Source organism: Malus domestica, chromosome 03 (genome assembly GCF_042453785.1).
Source record: "Malus domestica chromosome 03, GDT2T_hap1".
NCBI classification, from domain to species: Eukaryota; Viridiplantae; Streptophyta; class Magnoliopsida; order Rosales; family Rosaceae; genus Malus; species Malus domestica.
In genome coordinates, this window is record NC_091663.1 from 24,314,669 (window position 1) to 24,339,014 (window position 24,346).

At 38.6% G+C, this 24,346-nt stretch overlaps 1 protein-coding gene and 1 long non-coding RNA gene across 4 annotated transcripts; both read left to right on the forward strand.

Annotated features, from left to right (window-relative positions):
• The first annotated feature begins 8,228 nt into the window (after positions 1-8,228).
• LOC114824177 (copper-transporting ATPase HMA4-like) lies at positions 8,229-8,892 on the forward strand. The gene is made up of 2 exons (XM_070819658.1): positions 8,229-8,438; positions 8,695-8,892. The coding sequence occupies exons 1-2, from the start codon at positions 8,229-8,231 to the stop codon at positions 8,890-8,892; spliced, it is 408 nt and encodes a 135-aa protein (XP_070675759.1).
• Positions 8,893-16,374: 7,482 nt separating this feature from the next.
• Positions 16,375-19,962, forward strand: LOC139194486 (uncharacterized). 3 transcript variants are annotated; one of them, XR_011579374.1, is made up of 5 exons: positions 16,375-16,581; positions 17,048-17,171; positions 17,299-18,696; positions 18,813-18,876; positions 19,686-19,962. It is a non-coding gene; the product is annotated as an uncharacterized lncRNA (long non-coding RNA). The 3 variants fall into 3 exon arrangements; XR_011579373.1 differs by lacking the exon at positions 16,375-16,581 and having other exon boundaries at positions 16,591-17,171; XR_011579372.1 differs by lacking the exons at positions 16,375-16,581; positions 17,048-17,171; positions 17,299-18,696 and having other exon boundaries at positions 18,706-18,876.
• The last annotated feature ends 4,384 nt before the right edge of the window (positions 19,963-24,346 follow it).

The window sequence follows — 24,346 nt, forward strand, 5'->3', positions numbered from 1 at the left end:
TTAATCTGCCATAGAAGTTACGTGGTTCACCGTTGTGCAACCCTAGCGTCATTACCCCACTATTCTGTGTTATACGATTTTGATCAACTTGTGTGACCAAATAGCGAATGCCGTTCACAATACAACCTGTGTATTGGACAGTACATCGATCTGACCTTGGGCTAATGAAAAAATTTCTTCACTCACCAATCTAGGTTCTTGATAATACAATGACGTGGCCCGCTTCCTAAACCATTCAGGAAACAACTGTTTATGTCTCAGTTGTACATTGACATGATTATCTCTTTCCAAAATCTGGATATGCTCACTGTATACATAAAAAAAAAAAATATAAGTTAAAGTTGTAGAATTATAAATATTTCAATATATGTAAAACCATTACTATCACATACCTCTTGAAGTCTTCTATTTCTTCAATTGTCTAAGATATACCAATATGCCACTTCTATATCTTCCCTCGAAATTCAACCAATACATGAGCTCCAAATGGACGTGCTTTTTGTGCAAACACTGAAAGTAACACATTGGGATCACCACCGTCATTGTTTCTTTCTAGTCGAGTGAATGGAGTCTCAACATCACACAAATACATTGAGCAAAAAGTTGAGGACTCGTATGCCAAGTGTGCTTCCACAATAGAGCCTTCAGGGTGAGCTTTTGTTACGTACAGATTTCTTGTACGAGCCCAACAATCTAGTAAATGAACAATTATCAGTATGTAGAAAGACACACTTAATGCAATTAAAGTAAACCTGATGTCATTTTACCTTTCTACAAGATACATCCATCGGTATCTGATTGGTCTTGCCAATTTTGTTTCACGTGGTAAGTGCACTGTTAAGTGAACCATGGGAACAAAGAATGCAGGCGGGAATATTTTCTCTAGTTTGTATGAGGATAATGTCTTCTTCCAACCTATCAAGATTAGAAACAATCAGTGTCTTTGCATATATTTATTGGAAGAAACTTGACAGCTCAACAAGTGGGCCATATATCTGCTTTTTCAAATGTTTTCTAACTCCCATTGGAAGCACACGTTGCATCAACACATGACAATCATGGCTCTTCAAACCTAACACCTTCCCTTCATCCACACTCACTTTATGGGATATATTTGCTGCATAACCATCTGGAAATTTAATTGATTTCAACCATTGCAAGAAATATTTACGCTCAGATGGCTTGAATACATATTGAGCCAAAGACTTATCCAATATATTACGTGCATTTAGTTTCAAATGCAAACTTTCCCTGATATTCATGTCTTGTAAATCCATCCTCGCCTTGAGGGTATCCTTTGACTTCCTCATATTTAGCAATGTCCCGATCAAATAATCAAATATATTCTTCTCAATATGCATAACGTCAAGATTATGCCTAATCTTTAATTTAAGCCAGTATTCCAACTTGAAAAAAATACTCTTCCTTGTCCAATTTAATTCTTCAGCATTCCACTTCATCTTCCTATCTTTATTGCAATCATGTTTACCAAACTTACGAGGCTATTTACCTGAGAATTCTCGTAGACGATGTCTCATCTCCCGATGACCATTAAACAGTTGAGTATTTTTGCTCCATGAATGATTCATAGGTAAATAGCGACGATGTCTAATATGACAATACTTACTTCTCAACTTGGTGTACAATCCATCCTCATTGCACACCGGACATGCTAACTTACCATGAGTGCTCCAACTTGATAAGTTTCCATAAGCGGGAAAATCATTAATGGTCCACATAACAGCTCCACGCAAATTAAATGTACTCTCAGTCATCTTATCATGAGTTTGAAAGCCATTTTGCCATAATTCCTTGAGCTTGTCAACTAATGGGCGCACATACACATCAATCTCATTTCCAGGTGCTTTTGGCCCAGGAATTAACAAGGTTAAAAAAGAGAATGGTTTTTTCATGCATTTACAAGAAGGAAAATTATATGGAAATATAACAATTGGCCACATACTGTACGACTTCTATCTGAAAATGGAGTAAACCCGTCACTTGCAAGGCCCAATATGACATTTCGTAGGTCTTGAGCAAAATCAGGGTATTTGTGGTCAAATTCTTTCCATGTGATAGAGTCTGCTGGATGTTTCATTGTGTTCAAATCATTAACTCTTTTTTCCTTGTATGTCTTCACTCGTATGTCTCGACATGAACAACCTTTGTAGCCTGAGTTTAAGTGGAAAATATCGTAACACTTTTCTTCGAACCTTTTTTCTTTGCTCATAGTGACTATCTTTATACCTTGGCTCATTACAAATTGAACATCTATCTTTCTTTTCATTTTCTTTATAGAACAATACACAATCATAATAGCAAGCATGTATATTCTCACACCCCAATCCAAGACTTTTCAATATCTTCTTGCACTCACGGAACGATTCGGGAACATTGTTTGGTTTGGGACACACATTCTTCATCATTGCTAGCATCTTATCAATGGCCTTGTTTGTCATGTGATTATCAACTTTGTTGTGAATTAACTCCACAACATAAGACAAAATTGTATATTGATTGCATCCAGGGTATAGTTCCTTTTGAGCTTCACGAAGCAACATATCATAAGTATCAACATCTACCCTAAGAGCATTGGTCATATCTCCCCCCCACATGGTATCTTGGACCCCCATTGTATCTTGATCATCATCATCATCACCATCATCATCATCATGCATTCTTCCAAATGCATCATCCATAATATTAAACATGTTGACATTAGAATTATTGATCGGCTCGTTGTTCGTAGACATCGAAGACTCTCCTTGCACTTGATTAATATGCTCACCATGATTTATCCATATATCATAATTCATATCCATACCAGAATTCAATAAATGGAGATGAACATCTTCAACTAAGTGAAAAAATCTGTTATGACAAACTCTACAAGGACATAATATCTAATTATTCTGGTTCACATGGTGACAAGCAACGTCATTGAATGATTGGACATCTTCTCTATACTCGGAGCTAAGGCGATTCCGACAACGAATCCATTATCTATCCATAACGTCAAATCACTTCAATACTACTATTGGGTGCAAACTTTGATATATACTAATAGGTTGCCATTAAAAAATTTTAAAAAATTGTTAAGATAGGCATATAATATAGCAAAGATGAATGTCAATAAAACAAAGAAAGCACAGATAGGCATACAATATAGCAAAGATGAATTTCATTTAACTGGAAATTCAAGATCAGGAAGATGCTAAAACAAAGAAAGCAGACCATTAAGCATTCGCACCCATCTAACTACAATTTTTTTTTATTTTTAAAAAGCATGCCATTTAAGTATTCACACCCACATTGTAAACCCTAATTTAGAAATATATATCAACTGTAAGACTAAGTCTTGACTCCTCATCCAGAAGAAACTCTTAAATTGTTACTTAGTCAACAGTTCTATGTTGGATAGGTTTTATAGTTTTGAATATTTGTTTTTCAAAGATTATTGTGATTAGCTTCCACCGTTTAATCTTGTTCATTGTTTTTAATTTCCTGCGAGTTTCTACTTTTATAATCTTCAATGATTCTCTAGTTCTTTATAGTACTCAGAGCCCTATTATAAGATCCTCCAAATCATGAGATAAAGAAAATGCAGCTACCAAACCTTTTCCCTAAACATGAAGAAAGACTTAAATGGAACAGGTTCACTGCCACTTACACATGGAATTGTATTGTTGAACACCATGCGACAGTGAACTTGCTTAATGTAAGTTGCTCACAAGGAACCATATCCGCTTGGTGCCACATTGACCCCATTATTAAGCAACAAATCTGACACTTCTTGAAGATTAAAAAACAAAAGAAGCACAGTGAAAGTCTTTTCAAATCCCATGGCAACAATTCAATAAACACTGACAGATGAAATAAACAAATACAAATGCCATCCCAAGCATGAAAGCAATTCCACAAACACAGACACATAAACACAAGAACAAGAGCTAAAGATGAAAGTAACCATTCTTCGAACAATGAAACGAGATATTTCAAATTTTTTGCAAGACACAAAAGAAACTAAACAAGTGTTCCCTTGCATTTCTATAAACTGATGATATTTGTGTTTTGACATAATGCTCTTACAGATTCTATAAATTCTTATTAGACGGGGTGATTGATGCTGCATATGACTGATGCTACATATGGATATTAGACGATATGGGGTGACTGATGCTGACTGATGCTGCATATGGATATTAGATGATATGGGGTGACTGATGTTGCCAAATTTTATGTTTCCTCTTTCCATAGGATTCTCTATTAAGTCTAATCCCTTAATTTGAGGAAGATTGACATCTAGATGACTTGTTGATAGTTGTGTGCTAGCTACTTGCTGCACTCCCTTAATTTAAGAAGTGACAGCTTTAGGGTTTACCGAGTTAGTAGGATTTTCCAAGGTAGGGTTACTTGTAACCTTCTACCTCATTATATATCCCCCCTTGTATATTCAATCAATCTATGAAAAATACATTCAAACAAACTTAAAATTTTCACAATTCTACTTGAAAAATACTCCACTCCCATCCCCATATCAACTTTAAAAGGCAAATGTACTTAGCCGATAGAAATCATGCTCCATGTGATAAATGTTCTCATAAATATCATTTTACATTTCAAGAACATACCATCACTCTTCCCTAGCAAAGTTCATCAATTGGTCAATCCCTCTTACTTAAATAGCACTTGAATAAGAAGATTTTGGTCCATCCCACACTAAGTGAAAAACCTACTCCATAACAATGCAAAAAAAAAAAAAAAAAAACACCTCTAAGACAATGCACCTAATATATATAGTACTTCTTAAAACTTAAACTTGTGTTGTGCTGATATTTCAAAAATTTGTTCATCGTAACTTGTAAACATAGATAGAGTATCATTATCAACTTAACTAAAAGGCAAATCGATTCAAGAACTACAAAATATATGACCCTGTATCGCGGAACCCGCTTTGATTGATTCATCCTTAATACCATATGGCAAAGGCCATCCCAAGCATGAAAGTAATTCCATAAACACAGACACATAAACACAAGAACAAGAGCTAAATTATCAAATGTAGGAGAAAACAAGAGAGACCCATCCGGGAAAATAGTGAATAACATAGACCCATTTAAGAAAAAAATTCAAATTTTCATAGTTGAGACAAATTTACAAGAGAGAAATCAAGAAAAGTGCAGTAATTTCAAGAGACAGAGAGAGATTTGAGTACCTTTTGAGAAGAAATTGGGAGAAAGGACAACTGAGAAACTAGGTCTTCTTAAATCAAAGAGAGTAGAGTACGAGAGCAAGTAGCTGAGGTTTGAGGAAGACGAAAGCGAGATGCAGTCATGGCCACCAACAATCCGTCATCGGCAACTTGAGAGACTAAGATACGAAGTGGGGTGGGAGTAGAATAGATGAGTTCTAATTGGGGCTTTGTTTTTATGTTTTTTTAAAATTTTTTCCCTCTGCCTTTAGTAAAACAAATGGTGATAAATTGACTTTTCTCACATACATAGGTCACCTAATCTTAGATTATGTGAAGAACCCAATCTTTTCATCACCCAGTGAAAACAATTGGGCGGCAAAATTTGGCGCCTAAAAATTTGTGAGGAATTTAGGCTTGCTATGTGACGAACAACATTCAAAAATTATTTTGTACCCCACAGTAGTATGTCTGTGATGCTTTTTTTAAACTCCTCACCTATTATACTAAAATGTGATGAATTTATAGGCGTCACATAAAATATCGTCACCTAATCCATGTTTTCTTGTAGTGATGTATCATTAAGTTCACTCATTATTCATACAATATATCACCAACATTCAACTCACACCTCCAATTAATTAATCTTGCATTCACCAATGTGTTATGCTTTACGGAAATACAACATCGGAGATTATGAAAACTTGTAAATGCAACTGAAGGAACACTTGAGTGAAACTGAGACTCAGTACTGGGTTTTGGGGAGAAATGCAAATACAAGGAGCTACAGGAGGAAGATGATGAAGTTGCCAAATTCTTGGGGAGGAATCTGCTTTTATGTCTTCTGTTTTCAATTGTTTTTGTTCTGAAAATCCATATGGATAGACCATTTATTCACCATTTGTGCTTGAATACTGAACACCATTCCAAAATTTTGTTCACCACACCAAGCCCTTCCTCAAATTCAATTACACACAATAGTCTGTCGGGTCACATGTGTAATACCTTCTTCACATAAAAATACGTGATTAACATGAACTATCATTGCATTAGAGAAGCCGGACTAAATAGGCCAGAGCCCTAGTCGTAGCAACTGTAAAGGCATCTGCAGTGCACCAATTTCTTACTTTGTATTGATTTTCTTTAGATATATTTATTTTGTCCTATTGAACTTATGCAAAGCAAACAAAATATTGTTGATTCGTATGATTAATAGACAAATGGAACCAGACGCAATATTTGAAGGGGTGATGTTTGATATTGATTCTTTAGCCATGCATTTTGATTTTGTTAAGTTCGGGTTCATTATGCGGGAAGGTTACTTTGCTGCTCACGTGGTGGCTTTGTTTGCTAGATTGGCCCGGATTTTTCATATTATTCTTACAGCTGATGCAAACCTTGTCAATCGGCTTTAATAAATTTCCATCTTTTCGACAAAACAAAACAAAAAAAATCCATCTTCCATATTGGGAGAAGGCGAAGGCGGCGACTGAGTCGGAGGGCTCGGAGGGGATGCCGGAGGAGTTGCAGGAGAAGTGGTCGGAGAAGAAGCAGGAGAGGGTTGCGGAGGAGGCGGCGGCGGCTTTGTGGTCGGAGAATTTGGTCGTTTCCTCGAAAACTAGATACCAAAAGGCATGGATAAATTTGAGCTGGCATTACAGTTTGGTATCTCAGTGTTAGTGGTTGCTTACCCTTGTGCATTGGGACTAGCAACCCCTACAGTGGTAATGGTTGCAACAGGGAAACGCTCTGCCTCGGTTCTGGTCATTTCATATTATCCCCTATGCTACCAGCATACATTGTGTCAACGTTCCATATTATAACAAGTTATGCACTTCATTCCCAGTAAAATGCTCTGCCTCGGTTCAATCAACGTTTAGGCTCTTGACATAGAACTAAATACAATCTATGTCATTGGGTATGGAGGGTGTTCTTTATGCATATATTGGGATTGAACATGCAACTATTAATTCATAGATGGAATCTGTCTCATATGACCCTTTGGTCTGGACGATTGATGGCTGTATGCACCTTGTCCATGTCACCAAGCCGAACTCGCCAAGTTTTATATCCCCATTTCTTGTAGATGACAGCTCTCACTGAAGGAGAGTTCTCTTTACCCCAATTCCTTTTTTTTAATAACAAGGCTAATAATTGTTTCGTTCTTTTTGGGGTTTTTGTTATTCCCAAAATTAAAAGCTGAAACAAACGGTACCTAAGTCACGAGGGTTGATATGTTTCTCAGCATTTGACACTTCGTTGGTGTTTGGACGTTTACGGACGTGTTTGATCCCTGCAGGTCAAAACGGTTGTTTTTTATAAAACAGGGACTCTGACAGTTGGGAAACCCGTAGTAGTTGATGATATGCCTCTTCTCCAATTACTCAATGGAGGAGTTCTGTGCTGTGCTATTGCCACAGAGGTTGGTGCTTATGTTTCAAATTTGTACATGAAAAGTTTAATTTGCGTATTGAAAAAGTTTTGAGTGTTTGTAGAGTTATGTTGCAGATGAGGCCACTCATTGTTATTATAAAGGTCGTACCCAGTGCACAAGGCTCCCGCTTTACGCAGGGTCTAGGAGAGGTGAATGTCGGCTAGCCTTACCCCCATTTAAGGGGAGGCTGCTCCCAAGTCTCGAACCCGAGACCTACCGCTCATGGGCGAAGGCATTTGCCATCGCACCAAGTGCGACCTCTCATTGTTATTATGCTATCGAAAATTATTTTGTCAATCATGCTACCATGCTTCTATTTGAGAAATATGTAGGCAAATAGTGAACACCCAATAGCAAAATCGGTGGTGGAGCATGCTAAGAGGCAGCTAAAGACGTTTGGATCAACTAAACATGTGATGGAGGCTAAGGACTTTGAAGTGCACACAGGAGCTGGCGTTAGTGGAAGAGTTGGCGACAAAATGGTTTTGGCTGGGAACAAGAGGCTCATGCGGGAAAACAATGTCCAGGTTGGTCCTGAGGTTGACAAGTATGTTTCAGAACACGAGAATCTGGCTCGAACGTGTGTTGGTTGCCACTGATGGAATGATTGCTGAGTCATTTGCTGTAACTGATCCAGTGAAGCCAGAGGCTGCAAGAGTCATTTCTTATCTTCACTTGATGAACATTACAAGCATCATTGTTACTGCTGATAACTGGGCTGCAGAAACAGCCATTGCGAAGGAGGTTGGCATTGATAAGGTGTCTGCTGAGACGCATCCACTAGGAAAAGCTGATAGAATCAAAGAATTACAGGTACGATTATATAATAGTTACAGGGGTGGTGTTAATGAATTACAATTACCCAGCTCTACAAGTAATTTTATTCTGGTTTTGAACGCAGATTAAGGATTACTAAATTATATTTCAAATGACTTGTCTAGTGTAAACTAATGTCTGACAGAAATCTTCACACTCATTTTTCTAAATCAAGTTTGTTTCCGACTTGATATGTGAGTGCAATCTATCAAACATAGCGTTTTCAGACTTATTAAACTGGATTTGGTTGCAGATGAAAGGAATGGCAGTGGCAATGGTGGGAGATGGAATCAATGACTCTCCGCCTTTAGTTGCAGCAGATATTGGCATGGCAATTGGTGCTGTCACTGACGTAGCTATAGAAGCCGCGGATATAGTTCTGATGAAGAGCAACTTGGAAGATGTAGTTATAGCCATTGATCTCTCTAGAAAGACCATGTCTCGAATTTGATTGAATTATGTCTGGGCCCTGGGCTACAATATCCTCGGCATGCCAGTGGTGACTGGAGTTTTGTTCCCATTCACTGGAATTCAATTACCACAGTGGCTTGCATGTGCATGTATGGCTGCTTCATCTCTAAGCTTGGTATGTTCTTCTCTCTTGTTGCAGTCATATAAGAAGCCTTTGCATATTCAGAGCGTCCCCCACGGCAACTCTGCATGACGGTGTACGTACATAGCTGAACTAGTTTTCAACCTCTGGTTGTTGCTTCCCTTCTTCGTTATTGCAGAAATGAATTTGTACATGCGATAGTGACTAATAATTTAGTAGCATAAGACCCTGATTCTTGGACCAAACTTTTTGCGTATCATCTTTCCTTTGTTCTGTTCAGAAAAACTAATTAGCTAAGTTTGGGTCATTTTCAAATCCGAAGAGTGTTCAACTAGAGCTTGATTATAGGTAAACGTCGTCGAAAAATTTCATCCGGAAGATTTAGTCCTTAAAAGACTTTAAAACACTAATTTCATGTCTGCTTATATATTTGAAGCAATTATATCAATCTTACCTCTATGTTTTTCACACGATTAATATTCATGGACTAAATTAACACATTACTCTTAATTTTAATGGTACTTGATTTGAACGGTTATGGGGCTTAAGCCGAGCTAAACATAATAATTTGGTATCGAATTTGTTATTCAAGTGAGTCAAAATTGTCATTCAAATTTTTTTTTTTTTTTTTTTGTGTCAAATGATAGATTTTGTTAAATTAAATGTTAAATTAACCACCGACAGAGTTCGAATACACGCCGTCACTTTTTATTAAAATTGTAAACTTCTTTGGTAACTACTTCCTTGAGTTTTCAAAATTTAGCCTTTAGTTTTTAGTTTTTAGTTTTCATTATTTTCAAAATTGAAAGTAGTTACAGAACAAGCTTTCAATTTTCAAAAAATGAAAGCTTAAAAATAAAAACTAAAAACAAAATAGTTATCAAACGTCTCCTTAATTAAGAAAATAAAAAAAATAAAAAATAAAAAATAAAAAAATAAAAAAAACTTTAATATACTTTTGTAAGTGCATTGTAGAGATCACAATTCCATGTTTGTTTTGATGAGTGTGAACTGAAGACTACAATTCCACACATGGGCATGTCCATCTGTGCGCACAAAATGGATAGCACTCAGTCGGCCAGCAGCACAAATTACCAAGATCACCGCCATAGACCAAAACATCCAAACCACTAATTGCACACTTGCAAGTTGCATCTAGGTTGGAGCGTAGCCACCTTCAAGTCGTGGCCTCGAATTTCTCTGACGTCAGTCTCACTGCAGTCACCATTCTTCCTCACCTAGCTAAGCTATCCGCAAAAAATGAAGGCTTACTTTTAGCGGAAAAAGATCCGGCGGATCCTTTTTCTAGGGATCTTAGGAATTCTGTGATTGTGACCGTTTATCGTACATCGTGCTGACAGAAATCATTTTAAAATTTAAAATTTAAAATTAAATATAAATAGTAGCTACTGAAAACTGATCGCACGATGTACGATGAATAATCACAATCGCGGAATCCCTAGGATCCCCAGGAAAAGGATCCGGCAATGATCTTTTTTTAATTTTGATCTCACTTTGTTGATGCACAAAATCAGTGAGGACTTTGGTACAACAGAAAGTGCTAAGTTTGTGACATTCGCTAGATTGCTCCAGTCACTAGTGTGGATAAGTATGTAAATGGATAGGGACAGGGAAGCAAATACGAGATATACGTGGTTCACCCAGATTGGCTACGTCCACGGAGTAGAGGAGTTCTCATTAATTGTGAAGGGTTTACACAAGTACATAGGTTCAAGCTCTCATTTAGTGAGTACTAGTGAATGATTTAGTACAAATGACATTAGGAAATATTGTGAGAGAATGATCTCCTTTTATAGAAGAGAGTTTCTAGCTTTGTTTTGTCATTGACACGTGTAGTGTTGTGATTGACTTCTGATTATGATTGGTATCTGATGTCGACACGTGTCGTGCTATGATTGGCCTCCTGGTTGGAAGGAAACTCTTCTGGGTCCTTAACAGTATAACGTTGACCGGTGCTCAATAGTTTCAGCATTGATCAAGTATGGTACAAACAGTGCTCCCCTAAGTTCTCGAGTGAGGGAAGCTCCTCGGTTGGGGACTTGCAAGATCCAAGCCGTTGAGTAATCACGAAACTTCTAAGTACCGAAGTGTGGTATCGTCTTCACTTACCTTATTTGTCTCATAAGTAGATGGCATCTTCTTTGGAAGTACTTTTCCTCCATCCAGGGGTGGTATCTTTAACCGGTAGAGATGCACAAGGTAATGTATCAATTTGACTTGAAGCTTACTTGTAGTTTCAGGCTTGGTCAAGTGCGATACAAACCATGTAGTACGAGTCCCCCAAGTCACCGAGCTAGGAGATTTGCCGAAATAGGTGACAGACAAGGCAAGCAATCAGAGTTCCAAGCAATCAGTCCCAGATCAAAAGTTTGATTTCGAGTTCTGGCTGATTGTTCTTATTCTCCCTATCTTGAAGGTAGCAAGAAGGATAGATAGAAGAAAAATGAGAAGAGATGATATGAGATACTTTTTCTTTTGAAGAAGTAACTTTCCACAGGCTCATTCTTGAACTGGGTTGGAAGGTTTTCTGGTTTCATCCAGAGTATAAGGCCAACTCAAGAATTTAAGGGTCAAAACAAGTCTATCAAATCTAGAATATGTTCGACCCTGATAATATGGGATACTTTTGCTGTTAACAAAGTAGTGGATGTATCGGCACGTGTTCTGTTACGCTTGTCTCCACATGCTTCCTTCTATCCTTCTCACTTGCCCTATCTGTTCCTCAGACAGATAAGGTATCTTCTCTGGAAGCATAAGATGTTGAAAATGAGTACTCGAGAGCAATGCCAGGTAAGTAAGCAGGCAAGGGGTTCCAGGCAGTCAGTTCCTGACTGGAAGCTTGATTCCAAGTGCTGACTAATTACTCTATTTCTCCTTGTCTTGCAGGTAAGAACAAGGCCGAAGGAAAAGATAGGGAAAAAGCATGATATGGGATACTCTTGCTTTTAACCCTGATGATATGTGATACTCTTGCTCTGGTGTGGCTTGTTTGCAGATGTATTATCGGGGGGAAAAGAAGCTGAGTATTTCGAGAGACTCTGTTGAGAGTGCCTTCTCAGATGTGAAGAAAAGTTGAGCATTTTTTTTATTTGCAGGTCTGCCTGTCCGTGGAGGGTGGAGGTAGACATATATAGGAGTTTCCCCAACAACAAGTAGTAATGCTATTCCTTTACCCTTCTTGGTCATAGCAATGTAGTGGAAGCTGCAAGCTTCACGTGTTTTAACTTTGTCAGAGCACTTTGAAAAAGTGGTATGTGGTATCTGGAAAGCTGATGTTGCCTGTGAAGATTGTAGACAAGCTTTATCTAAGGAAATCTAGCTCTTAAAGTTCGGAGAGCAGTGCCTCTTCGGTTTTCGAACAAGCAATCCTTTCGAGGATCTAGCTCTCGATATTCTGATGGCATCTTAGTGGAGTGTTGGCTAGTAATCCTTGGCGAAAAGCCTTGTGTGCTAGGGATTGAGATCCAGCATGATTTCTGCAGACTCCTTCATGTATTTCTCGAAGGACAATTTCCGCCTCTGCGGGTGTAAGGCATCTTAGGTATGGTAGGTTAAAACCCCGCTTATAGAGTTGGTCATTAATGATCAAGTAACTGGTAGCCTTGTATTGAATCTGCTTAGCTTGGACTTTGTCATTTGGAAGGGTGCCATGAGCAAGGAATCTTAAATCAGGGTAATCCAACTATCCCCCTGTTGTAAGTTGCACACTTCCGTAGCCATGGTGCTTGGTGTTGCCAACAATTCGACCTGAATTTCTCCCAATCTTGTCTTCCACCACTGAGGCGAGGCGAGCCAAAGCATCTACATGACTGTTTGCAGCTCAAGGAATTTGGGTGATCTGGTAGTGGAAGTGCTTGAGCAACAATTGTGTTTGTGCCAGATATGCTGCCATGGAGCTATCCTTAGCATCAAAGTTGTTGGTGACTTGATTAACCACCAATTGGGAGTCACTGAAGATATCAATTCGTTTAACCCCAAGGTGTTTGGCCGAATGTAAGCCAGCTAGGAGGGCTTTATATTAGGCCTCATTGTTTGATGCCTTGAATTTGAAACGAAAAGCATACTCCATCGCCACTCTATCAGGGGTTGTAAGGACTAGTCCTGCTCCACAATCCTATTGGTTGGACGAGCCATCAACATATAGACTCCATGCTGGGGATGTTGGTTATATTTTCTGAGCTTCTGAGGGTAATGAAACCACTTCTTTAGGCGTAGAAACAATGTCAACAGGATATGTGAAGTCGGCGATAAAGTCTGCCACTGTTTGGCCCTTCTCAACTAGCTTTGGTTGGTAGGAGATGTTAAACTCACCCAATGCTATCGCCCATTTTATCATTCGCCCCGTAGTGTTAGGACTTTGGAGTATCTGTCGAAGATGGTGATTGGTAAGCACGATGATGGAGTATGCTTGGAAGTAAGGGCGAAGTTTTCAAGCAAATATAACCAATGCTAGAGCCAATTTCTCAATGTTGGAGTATCGTGTCTCTGCATCTTGTAAGGCCTTGCTAGCGTAGTAGACAGGCCGTTCGACATTACCATCATTTCGAATGAGAACGGAACTTACAGCTGATATCGACAGATAGATAATGAAAGTGTCACCAACCTCAGGTTTTGAGAGCAGATGAGCTTTACTCATGTAGTCTTTGAGGTTCTTAAATGCCTCGGCACATTCATCAGTCCATGTAATGTACTTTTTACTTCCCTTAAGTGCTTTGAAGAAAGGAGCACATTTGTCTGTGGCCTTAGAGATGAACCTAGTTAAGGCTGTCACCTTGCCAGTAAAGCTCTGGATGTCTTTTAAAGTTACAGGTTCCTTCATGTCGATGATTGCTTTAATCTTCTCGGGATTAGCCTCAATGCCTCGTTGGCTTATCATGAAGCCTAAGAATTTGTCAAAGCCTATGCCGAAGGCACATTTGTTGGGATTCAACCTCATTCGATACCTCTTCAGAATGGTGAAAGTTTCAGATAGGTTAGCAATGTGTTGGTCAGCATGTTTGCTCTTGACTAGCATATCATCAACGTAAACTTCCATGCTCTTCCCAATCTGTTCAACAAACATTGAATTAACTAATCTCTAATTAGTCGCTCATGCATTCTTTAGGCTGAAAGGCATGACTTTATAGTAAATAATCCCCTGTCAGTAGTGAAGGTTGTGTGTTCTTAGTCCGGAGGGTTCATGAGGATTTGATTGTATCCTGAGTAAGCATCCATGAAACTCAAGAGTTCACACCTTGCCGTAGAGTCTATAAGTCTGTCAATGAGAGGAAGAGGAAAGCTATCCTTCGGGCATCATTTGTTTAGGTCGGTGTAGTCGACACACATTCTCCACAAGACCTTTTAGAGCAAGAGACTTTCTTTGGTTGGATTTTTCTTAGCAATGACCACATTTGCTACCCATGTTGGGTAATTGACTTCGTGGATGAAGCCTATGCCTTTGAGTTTTTCAACTTCTGCCTTTATTGCTTCATATCGTTCAGCGTCATAAGATCTTCACTTCTGTTTCACCAACTTGGTCTTGGGGTCAATACTCAAGCGATGACATATGATATCGGGAAAAATGTCTGGCATGTCCTCGTATGACCATGAGAAAACCTCAGTGTTTTCTTGCAAAAAAAAAAATCAATGCCAACCAAATAGGTGGTGACAAGGTGGTGTCAATCTTCACCATGCGATCTGGATAATCTTTCGATATAGAAACCTTCTCCAACTCTTCAGCGGGTTGTGCTTGCTAGGTGAAAGAGTCATCTCGAAGATCGTCGGGTTAACTGTTGCCACCGTGAAGATCCAAGTTGGCTTCATCCAGGCTGGTCTTTATGACTTGGTCATGTATAGAAAAGGTTTCCTTTGGCACATGCAGGTGTTGTTGCTTGACCGATGTGCTGTAACATGACCGTGCACTAAGTTGATCTCCTCTGATGTAGCTATTGCCATAGGGGGTTGGAAATTTCATCAACAACATATGTGTGGATACCATGGCCTTGAGATCATTGATGCTTGTGCGTCCACATATGACATTGTATGCCATTGGGCAATCAACTACCAGAAAGGTAGTGTAATGGTAGCTAGGGATGGGTTCGGTACGGTTACCGTATCAAAACCCTTGTACCAATTAACGTACCAAACTTTCGGTTTGGTAAAATCTATTACCATTACCATACCAAACTTTCGGTATACCAAAGTTCGGTATTGCCAAAAGTTCGGTTGGCATGGTATGGCAATGGTAATTGCCATTTTGTTTTGGGACAAAATCTGTTTTTGTTTTTTTAACCCAATTCAAGGGCAAAACTTTTTTTTTTTTTACCTTTATCTCATACATTATAGATTAAATTCATCATTCACAATTCACACACATAATAATTCAAATGATGCATCAAGATTCATCGTGAAAATTAAGCTTACAATCCAAATAGAAGTTACGAACCAAAACAAATAGAAGTTAACAATCCAAATAGAAATTAAAGTTTCAAACCAAATGAAAATTGGAAGTAAACTTCAAAAATGAGAATTCATTGATCAGTTATTCAAGCTTGAGATGTCGAAGCTTTTGGAGGAGGCATTGAACTTGTAGAAGATTGAGTTTGTGTCAAGTCTACATTACAAACAAAGAAAACATATTAATTAGTAGCAAGAAGAATTAAAGTTGAAAACCATTTAATAACAAATTTACTGAAAAAAATAAAGCATATCTTTCTTGTTTTCTCTTCTTCTATTTCCTTGTAAAATTGAAGCATATCTTTCGTTGATTCCTTGTAGAAGTTTACTTCATTTGCCCTAAGCCAACCACTACTACGCACTAGTGCCTCCATTATTTTAGGAGTCAAGGATACCCTAAAAGGGTCCACAACCGTCATCCTTAGGCTAAATGCATTTTCACTAGCAACAATAGAAGTGGGGGTTACAAAGATATCATATATACTAAAACTCAAACCCCCTGGTCACTGTGGATGACCAGTGTGATGACAATTTTACCCCTGGATTTCTTCTTGGTTTCCTTCTTTGTGACCTGCTTTGAACAGTGAGATTACGTTTTTGCCCATTAGATGCACGTGTCGACCATCGCTGTGCAACGCCTGCTCCTCCACTTTTCTTCTCCCTTTTTCCCTTCCGTTTCCATTTTTCCCACGTGTCGATCATCGCTGGACCTGCTTTCGACTTTTCTTTGCTTTCGCTTCTCTCTCTCTCGCCATTCTCAACTCTAGCTTTCTGTCTCCAAAACGGCGATTCTTCTCGCCCTCCAACCTTCCATCTTTCTCTGAGGAATTATCCACAACGGTGCAATTAGATCCAATTCAATTTTTTACCCATAAACGTTGGCGTTTCCTGGTGAGTTTGACAGCTTTCTCAGTGTGGGTGCTTTAATTTTTTTTTGGGGTTTTAGATTTGCAGATGGGTTTTATGTTTATGTTTGCTTTTTGTGATTCTGTTTGTAGGCTCGGATCCTCCTCTTCTTCTTCACCTAAACCAGTTGCCCCACCTTCGATTGATACGGACGGAAACACCACGAATTGAGCCGCAACACCAATACTGTAACAATTATAAAAAAAGAGCTCCAAACCCGCAAAGGTATTATGTTATTTTCTTTTGGTTCTGGGTTTTGAGCTGTTTGGATACTGAGAATAAGTTTTTCATTTTTTTTTGTTTCTGGGTTGCCTACAATTAAGAGAATTAGGGAATGGGTTTAGCGTGAATTTAAATTCTGGGATATCCCTTGAGGAAAATCTTGGATTTTTTTTAATTTTTTTTATTTCAATGAATATTTGTATTGATTCACTGACCCCTTTTTTATTTAACAGGGGAAAAGGGAATGAGGCAATTGAATGAGCGGTTTGTATAGTAGCTAAGTACATAAAAGTATATATTTTCTCTGTGTGTGTTTGTATCATTTGTTTTGATTATGATTCCTTCCCTATTTCTTCAATTTTGTGCATTGGGCTTTCTGAGATTTATGATTTGATTTTTTTGGTTAGTTTTTTTTTTAATGGAATTTGTTGTTTGGTCATTGCACTAATTACAATTGATATACGTGTAGAAGTAGGATTACAAATAAATAGCAGCATGTGAACTAAATACAAAACAGAATCAAGATTGAACTTGATCTGCAGCAGCCTCATCCTCTGAGGAAACCGTGTTGGAACAGAACTGTATTTGTGCAGGTAGTATTGTAGTCGATTTATCATTATTTGTACCCTGTAAGACCAAACTTACAATAAATTCTCTTATAAGCATGGGGAAAGTACCGAAATCCAAGTTTTATTCTCTTACATCTGCCTGTGTTTCCAGATCTTGCAAACGTATTTGAAGTGTTGTTGCCACAACTTCTGCTGTATCCCAATCCTTCTGACGCTTTAAACGAAGAGGCTGCAACTTTAATGATGCGTTACCAAGCTGCTTATGAACAAATAGTTAAAGGTATTGATTGCTTTTTAGGTTCGTGTCTCCCTGTCATTATGCATCTGTTTTCCATAGTTTTTTACTTAAGTTTCGACTTTATTGTATTCGTGTCGTGATTAGTGCTAATTAGAACATGGATTCTTCAAAAGCAATCTTTTGAGTAGTGTTAAGTCTTTTGTTACATTATAGTGCTACTCTTACACCTGCAGATGTCAACTTAAGTGTGTTTGAGTTAAGAACCTTGCATTCTGTTACATTTTGAGAAGTAAACTTAAGTTGACAAAAACAGAATGGTTATCAAATGGGACCTTAATTTCTGCATAAAAATGAGTTATAATGTACATTATCGAATACTAAGTTATGTATTTTTTTTAGTTGTTTCCTCGAGAGCATTCCAATGCATCACTAAACATGATTATACAAGCAAACATTGTATTGTATTTAACTAATGTTACTAAACTCAAGCAGCAATTGGCATTGGACGTGCGTTCGAGCCTCAGGTTTTCCCAAAATTAGATCGTTTCTAATTCCGTTCTGCAATCATGTTGTGTTTGTCTGTTTTTAATTGTTGGTGCAAGCTTGAAGGAGATTGTGAAAAATTGGACTGACTCCATCAACAAATCTGTCAACCACCTCCTTGCCCAAAGTGCTCCCCCATCTCTCTGTCCTCACTTTGTCTCTAAAATCTTTATCCTTTTCAAATATATTTGTCTAATATTTGAATTTAAAGTTTTGGGTTTTTTTCTATTTTAGGCCAAATAAAAAAAATTAGTTTTGGACTGAGGCATGGTTGTATTAATGGATCCCTAATTCTAATCAATTCCAGGTTCTCAATCCTGATTTGATTTTGGTGGTTGTAAATTTTTCTACTTATTAATGCTTCAAAAAATAAATATGTGGTTTGATATGTTGAATTATCCATCATGTGGGTTTGGGATTTTGGAAGTAATATTAACTGGAATTAAACAGGTTACTTAAATGGTGGAGGACAGATTAAGCCACTGTGAGAAAGTGAGGTTCCATGTATTATAGGTGCTAATTTAGTTTTCTGCATTTGCATCTTTCTGATTTTTCCTTATGCTGAGTCCTACAACACTAACTCTGTTATCGAAGTAACGTTTACAATTACCTTGGGCAGTTCTATACTAAACTGAAGGAACATTGGGATATTCATGCTTTGAAGAATTAATTAGTAGTATGAGTGATTCGCAAACACTCAACCGAGCAAAAAACTTTGCTTTTCAGCAAAATTGGGAAAGCCTAGAAAAATGGCTATTGGGAAACTGTGTAATCATTTTAAGTTAATCATTATTTTTTTATCTTAGAATTCTTTTACTCTGTTATATATATATATATATATATATATATATGAATTTCAATACTGAATGTGTGAACTTCACCAGAAAACTCAAGTACATATCTCGAAAGCTTTTTGTCCAGCCCTGAACATTTGCTTTCCACAAGAAGGTACATCTCTCTCTCTCTCTCTCTCTCTCTCTCTCTCTCTCTCACACACACACACACACACAACATACATGTTTTCTAAGCTGAAATACACTTCTCAGACAGATGTGATTATTGGGTTGGATTTTTCTTATTAACCTTTGTATGATAGTGGCTTTAATTTTTGAGGCAAAATTTTTTATGCAACCTCATTACTTGCAGAACTTGGTTTGGTCAACCTTTAATGCCTTATCGTCGGAATAAGTTAAACGTAAGGGTCACCAAATCATACTATTTTCGTTGCTATTTATTTCCTTGTTGAACATGATGAAGCGAATCTCTTCATTTGCATTCTTGCATTTAAATTTGCATGTTAGTTTATGGTAAATAATATTCAATTTTCATTGTCTTAGATTCTAATGAGATGCAGTTTTATCATCTATTTATAAAACCCATTTAGACTCACAATTTTTTTGTGTGGTAAAACATAAACTGAAACATTATGTATATCCAAGATTGAAGAAGAAATTTAAGTTAAATTAGATGGACATCCAATACTAGGGATGATGTTGTCAAGGTTGTAACCATATCAGTAGTCGATTTTATAAATAAAGTGAAATACAAGACTAACCCAACAGGTATCATAAAATAATGTAGAACTACTTTTTTCTCTCTCTTGGTACTCAAGATATCATTCCTCACTTGGCCAAAAATGATAGATTATCCCTCATGATGTGCTTTCCATGTTTGAATATTTTGTTCATTCAGTGTCAAGTGTTTTCTTTTTGTGTATAAGAATATCTCAGTAACTCATTGTTTTTTCTTTCCTGTAGGTGGTACAATAGTTCTATCCGATGATGGTCGCTATTTTTCAAAGTCAAAGGATGCTGTGGAATTTCAAGATTGAAAACCGCTGGCTTTCAATCTTTTAAAACAAATTACCTTTGTAAGGTATCAAAACTATAATTTTTCTATAGCAAAAAAATTTTTTTCCTTCACTATGGTAATTTTGTTTAGATTAATTAATGTTACACTGATACTAACTCAAATTTATACACTGCTATAAGATCAATTTGTAATCCCGCAGCAACGCGCGGGCATTACTAGCTAGTTTTGGCTATTTGTGAAAGAATTAGGAACTCTTTTTGTTTGATTTCCACAATTTCAAGAGATCAAAGTCAACAACAACAATGCTAATATAAGTAGGGTTTTATTTTCAAATTATTGGAATATTATAAATATGTGTTATATAATTATCTATTATATAATTTACAAATGATATATTATATTGTATTTTCGGTATGGTACGGTAATACCGTGGTAATGATATCCATTACCAATACCGTACCATGAAATTTCGGTACGGTACAATACCGTACCATTACCGATTGGTACAAAAAATTTGGCACAAAATCGGTATGGTATGGTTGGCAATTCGGTTGGCATGGTAATTTGGCAAAAAAAATCCACCCCTAATGGTAGTTGTGTGAGGGTATGTACCAATGGTGAAAGGTAAGTGTATGCTCCCTATAGGTTGCACGATATCACCGGAGAAGCTTATCAAAGGAGAAATCGAGCAATCGAGCAAGTGTTCAACTACATTAAGTGCCCTGAAAGCTTCAGCAAACATGATATCGACCGAAGCCCCCGCGTCTACCAGGATTTGTCTTACTTCAAAATTAGCTATGTGAGCCTCCACGATTAGTGGGTCGTTGTGAGGGTAGATGACACCTTTTTCTTCCTCAGGGTAGAAACATATTGGATCCTAGTTAGGCTTTTAATACTTGCCTCCCCTGATGTCTTCCACGTGAAACACTTGGTGACCAAGCCTTAAAGCTCGTTCGCTGTTTTTCATGGCCCTATTGGAAGATTCAGATATGGGTGTGCCACTGCTTATGGAATATATAACATTTACTTGGCATTGGTTACAGTTATCCCTTTGAAGGGTGAAGGAGGAATCAATCAATTTTTCTTTCACGCACCAAAGCTTCAATATGATCACGAAGGGTGATACACTTCTCGCCGTCATGGCCGTTATGTTCGTGGTAGCAGCAAAACGTGCCCATGTTCTTCGTGGGCTTGTAACCCTACTGCCTCGGCATTGGCTTCGGTATCAGGTGTGCTATGCTGGGGTAAAGGGCTACACATGTGGCGTTCAAAGGCGTGTATGTCTCATACCTCGAGGTAAGACCTATCATGACACGTGCTTGGCCCACTGTGTTGACTGCCTGGGGGCGGGCATTATCGTGGTGATACCCTTGGTTATCACGATAGTGTCCCTTAACTTTTACTAAAATGGGATTGGTGAGGATGGAAATCTTTCATTTTTCCCTGAGATTGATATGTCTGTTGACTTGGCAAAGTATTAAGTAAGGCAGGAGGAGGCACCGCTTCCGTTTGGAAGGTCGAGGTATTCTCATTTGGTTGGATCTGGCTTTCACTCCCTACTTGTTGATAAGGGGTGGTTGTGAGGGGTTTCCCTTGATATGTCCTTGCCTCAGCGAAGACATGGTTGTAAGCTTGTGCCATCACCTCAAAGTAAATTTTTCAAGTGTTGGCATTGATCATGTACTTGAAGAAACAATCACGTAGGCCTGCCGTGAAAGCCTTGAGGGCAGTCTTGTCGTCTACCTCGGCACAACGAGAATACTCATGGCTGAAGCGGCTAGCATACATATGTAATGACTCATCTGGCTTCTGGCGAATAGTGTACAAGTCATCCGCAAAGTGCAAGCGATCGGTCTGGAAAATATGTTGAGAAACAAATAGTTTCCTCAATTCCTCAAATGAGTCTACTGTCTCAGGTATAAGACGATAATACCAGTTTAGAGTTCCACCAGAAAGGGTGGAGGGGAAGAGAAGATATCGCTTTTCGTCAGTGTGCATCCGGTATGCCATGGTGGACTCAAAGAGGTTAAAGTGTTCAATCGGGTTCTCTTTTCCCCGTATAGAGTTGCAAGCCAAGCTTCTGCTTTGTCTTTGCTTAGAGCGGGGTGTCGAGGATCCTCCTTATAAGAGGGCCAAGCCTAGGTTGGTTCCAATCAAGTATCTCAGCTTGTCGTTTGGCCTTCAACTTGTTTACTTCCTTAAGGAGCTGTAGGACAAGAGGGTTATTTCGTAAATCTCCACCTCCTCTTGGAAGTAGGAAGGTTTGATCAAAAGCATGTGATTTTTCCCTGGACTCGCTGTACTGACTTCCAAGGTATGTCTATCGGAACATCTCTGAGTCCCCTATACCTTCGTGTTTCTCTAGGACTTATTGCCCCTTCCCCAAATTGGTAGCCGGCCTGGGACATGGGAAGGGACCAAGTCTTTCAGAGACCCTTGGGTCATTGATCTTTGAGCTTACATGGATGGGATTGTCTCGACGTTGCTTTAGGAAGTCTCGATAGTCGTGAAAGACGGCTTTTGATCCTTCCACTCCTTCTATAAGAAGGTGTCTTCCTCCACTCCTCCTGCTTCAGATATAAGCAACTGGGTTGAGAGAAGTCTCATGTTGGTCGCCATTTCGATGAGTAGCTCGTTCCTTAACAGGAATACCCATGTCGAGGGAAAATGACCCTCCGTGTTGGGGGGCACCCAGTTGATGGTTGACTTCCACAGGGGTGATGAGCTCGTGTGTTTTAGTATATCTAGCCTCGTGGAGCATCTCGAAGACCTTCTTATACTGCTCTTGGAGGATCTCATTCTTCATCGCTATCTTGTTGTTTTGAGCCTCCAGCTCATCGACTTTAGCCTGAAGAGCAAACTTCTTTTGTTCCTTTTTTCGTTGCTTCGCACCAGATGCAAGATGGGTGTCATTTTGTGTGATGTGGCTTCCTTCGCTCCCCATGATGGAAAGGGATGCCTGGTCAAAAGAGAGTGTACGAATGGTGGAAACCAGCTTAACAAAGCTGAAGAGAGTGGGAATAAGTGTCGTTCCCACAGACGGCGCCAAATGTTGATGCACAAAATCAGTAAGGACTTTGGTACAACAGAAAGTGTCAAGTTTGTGACATTCGCTAGATTGCTCCGGTCACTAGTGTGGATAAGTATGCGAATGGATAGAGATAGGGAAGCAAACATAAGATGTACGTGGTTCACCCAGATTGGCTATGTCCACGGAGTATAGGAGTTCTCATTAAGTGTGAAGAGTTTACACAAGTACATAGGTTCAAGCTCTCCTTTAGTGAGTACTAGTGAATAATTTAGTACAAATGACATTAGGAAATATTGTGAGAGGATGATCTTTATTTATAGAAGAGAGTTTCTAGTTTCATTCTGACATTGACACGTGTCGTGCTGTGATTGGCTTCTGATGTCGACACCTGTCGCGTTATGATTGGCCTCTGAGGTTGACATGTGTCACATTGTGATTGTCCTCCTGGTTGGAGGGAGACTCTTGTGTGTCCTTGGCGGTATAACCAGGAGGCTAATCACAACGCAACATATGTCAACCTCAGAGGCCAATCATAACGCGACACGTGTCGACATCAGAGGCCAATCACAGCACGACACGTGTCAATGTCAGAATGAAACTATAAACTCTCTTCTATAAATAAAGATCATTCTCTCACAATATTTCCTAATATCATTTGTACTAAATTATTCACTAGTACTCACTAAAGGAGAGCTTGAACCTATGTACTTGTGTAAACCCTTCACAATTAATGAGAACTCCTCTACTCCGTGGACGTAGCCAATCTGGGTGAACCACGTACATCTTGTGTTTACTTCTCTGTCTTTATCCATCTGCATTCTTATCCACACTAGTGACTGGAGCAATCTAGCGAAGGTCACAAACTTAACACTTTCTGTTGTACCAAAGTCCTCACTTTTGTACCATACTTGACCAATCCCGAAACTACTGAGCACCGGTCAATGTTATACTGTCAAGGACCCAGAAGAGTTTCCCTCCAACCATGAGGCCAATCATAGCGCGACACGTGTCGAGATCAGAAGCCAATCATAGCGCGACACGTGTCAACATCAGAAGCCAATCACAACACGACACGTATCAATGTCAAAACAAAGCTAGAAACTCTCTTCTATAAAAGGAGATCATTCTCCCACAATATTTCCTAATGTCATTTGTACTAAATCATTCACTAGTACTCCCTAAAGGAGAGCTTGAACCTATGTACTTTTGTAAACCCTTCATAATTAATGAGAACTCCTCTACTCCGTGGACGTAGCAAATCTGGGTGAACCACGTATATCTCGTGTTTGCTTCCCTGTCCCCATCCATTTACATACTTATCCACACTTGTGACCGGAGCAATTTTGTGCATCAACACACTTTGTCCACTATAACTCAAAAGTCATCACTTTACTCTTGAAACTCAAAATTCGTTCCATTTTGATTTGTGGACTCTCTCTTCTCTCTTACACTCATAAGTCGCCTCCGGAAACATATGTGGGACCTAACACCCAATAAGACTATGCTTCATATGCAATAAATCTCTAGTATCTGTTACCGTCCAACAATCGGAAAGTATTAGGTTTTAAAAAAATT

Bases quoted from the DNA above. Each gene is read 5' to 3' on its own strand.
- LOC114824177 (XM_070819658.1), top strand. From the start codon at position 8,229: ATGATTGCTGAGTCATTTGCTGTAACTGATCCAGTGAAGCCAGAGGCT. The intron at 8,439-8,694 runs GTACGATTATAT...ATTTGGTTGCAG, and splicing joins ATAGAATCAAAGAATTACAG to ATGAAAGGAATGGCAGTGGC.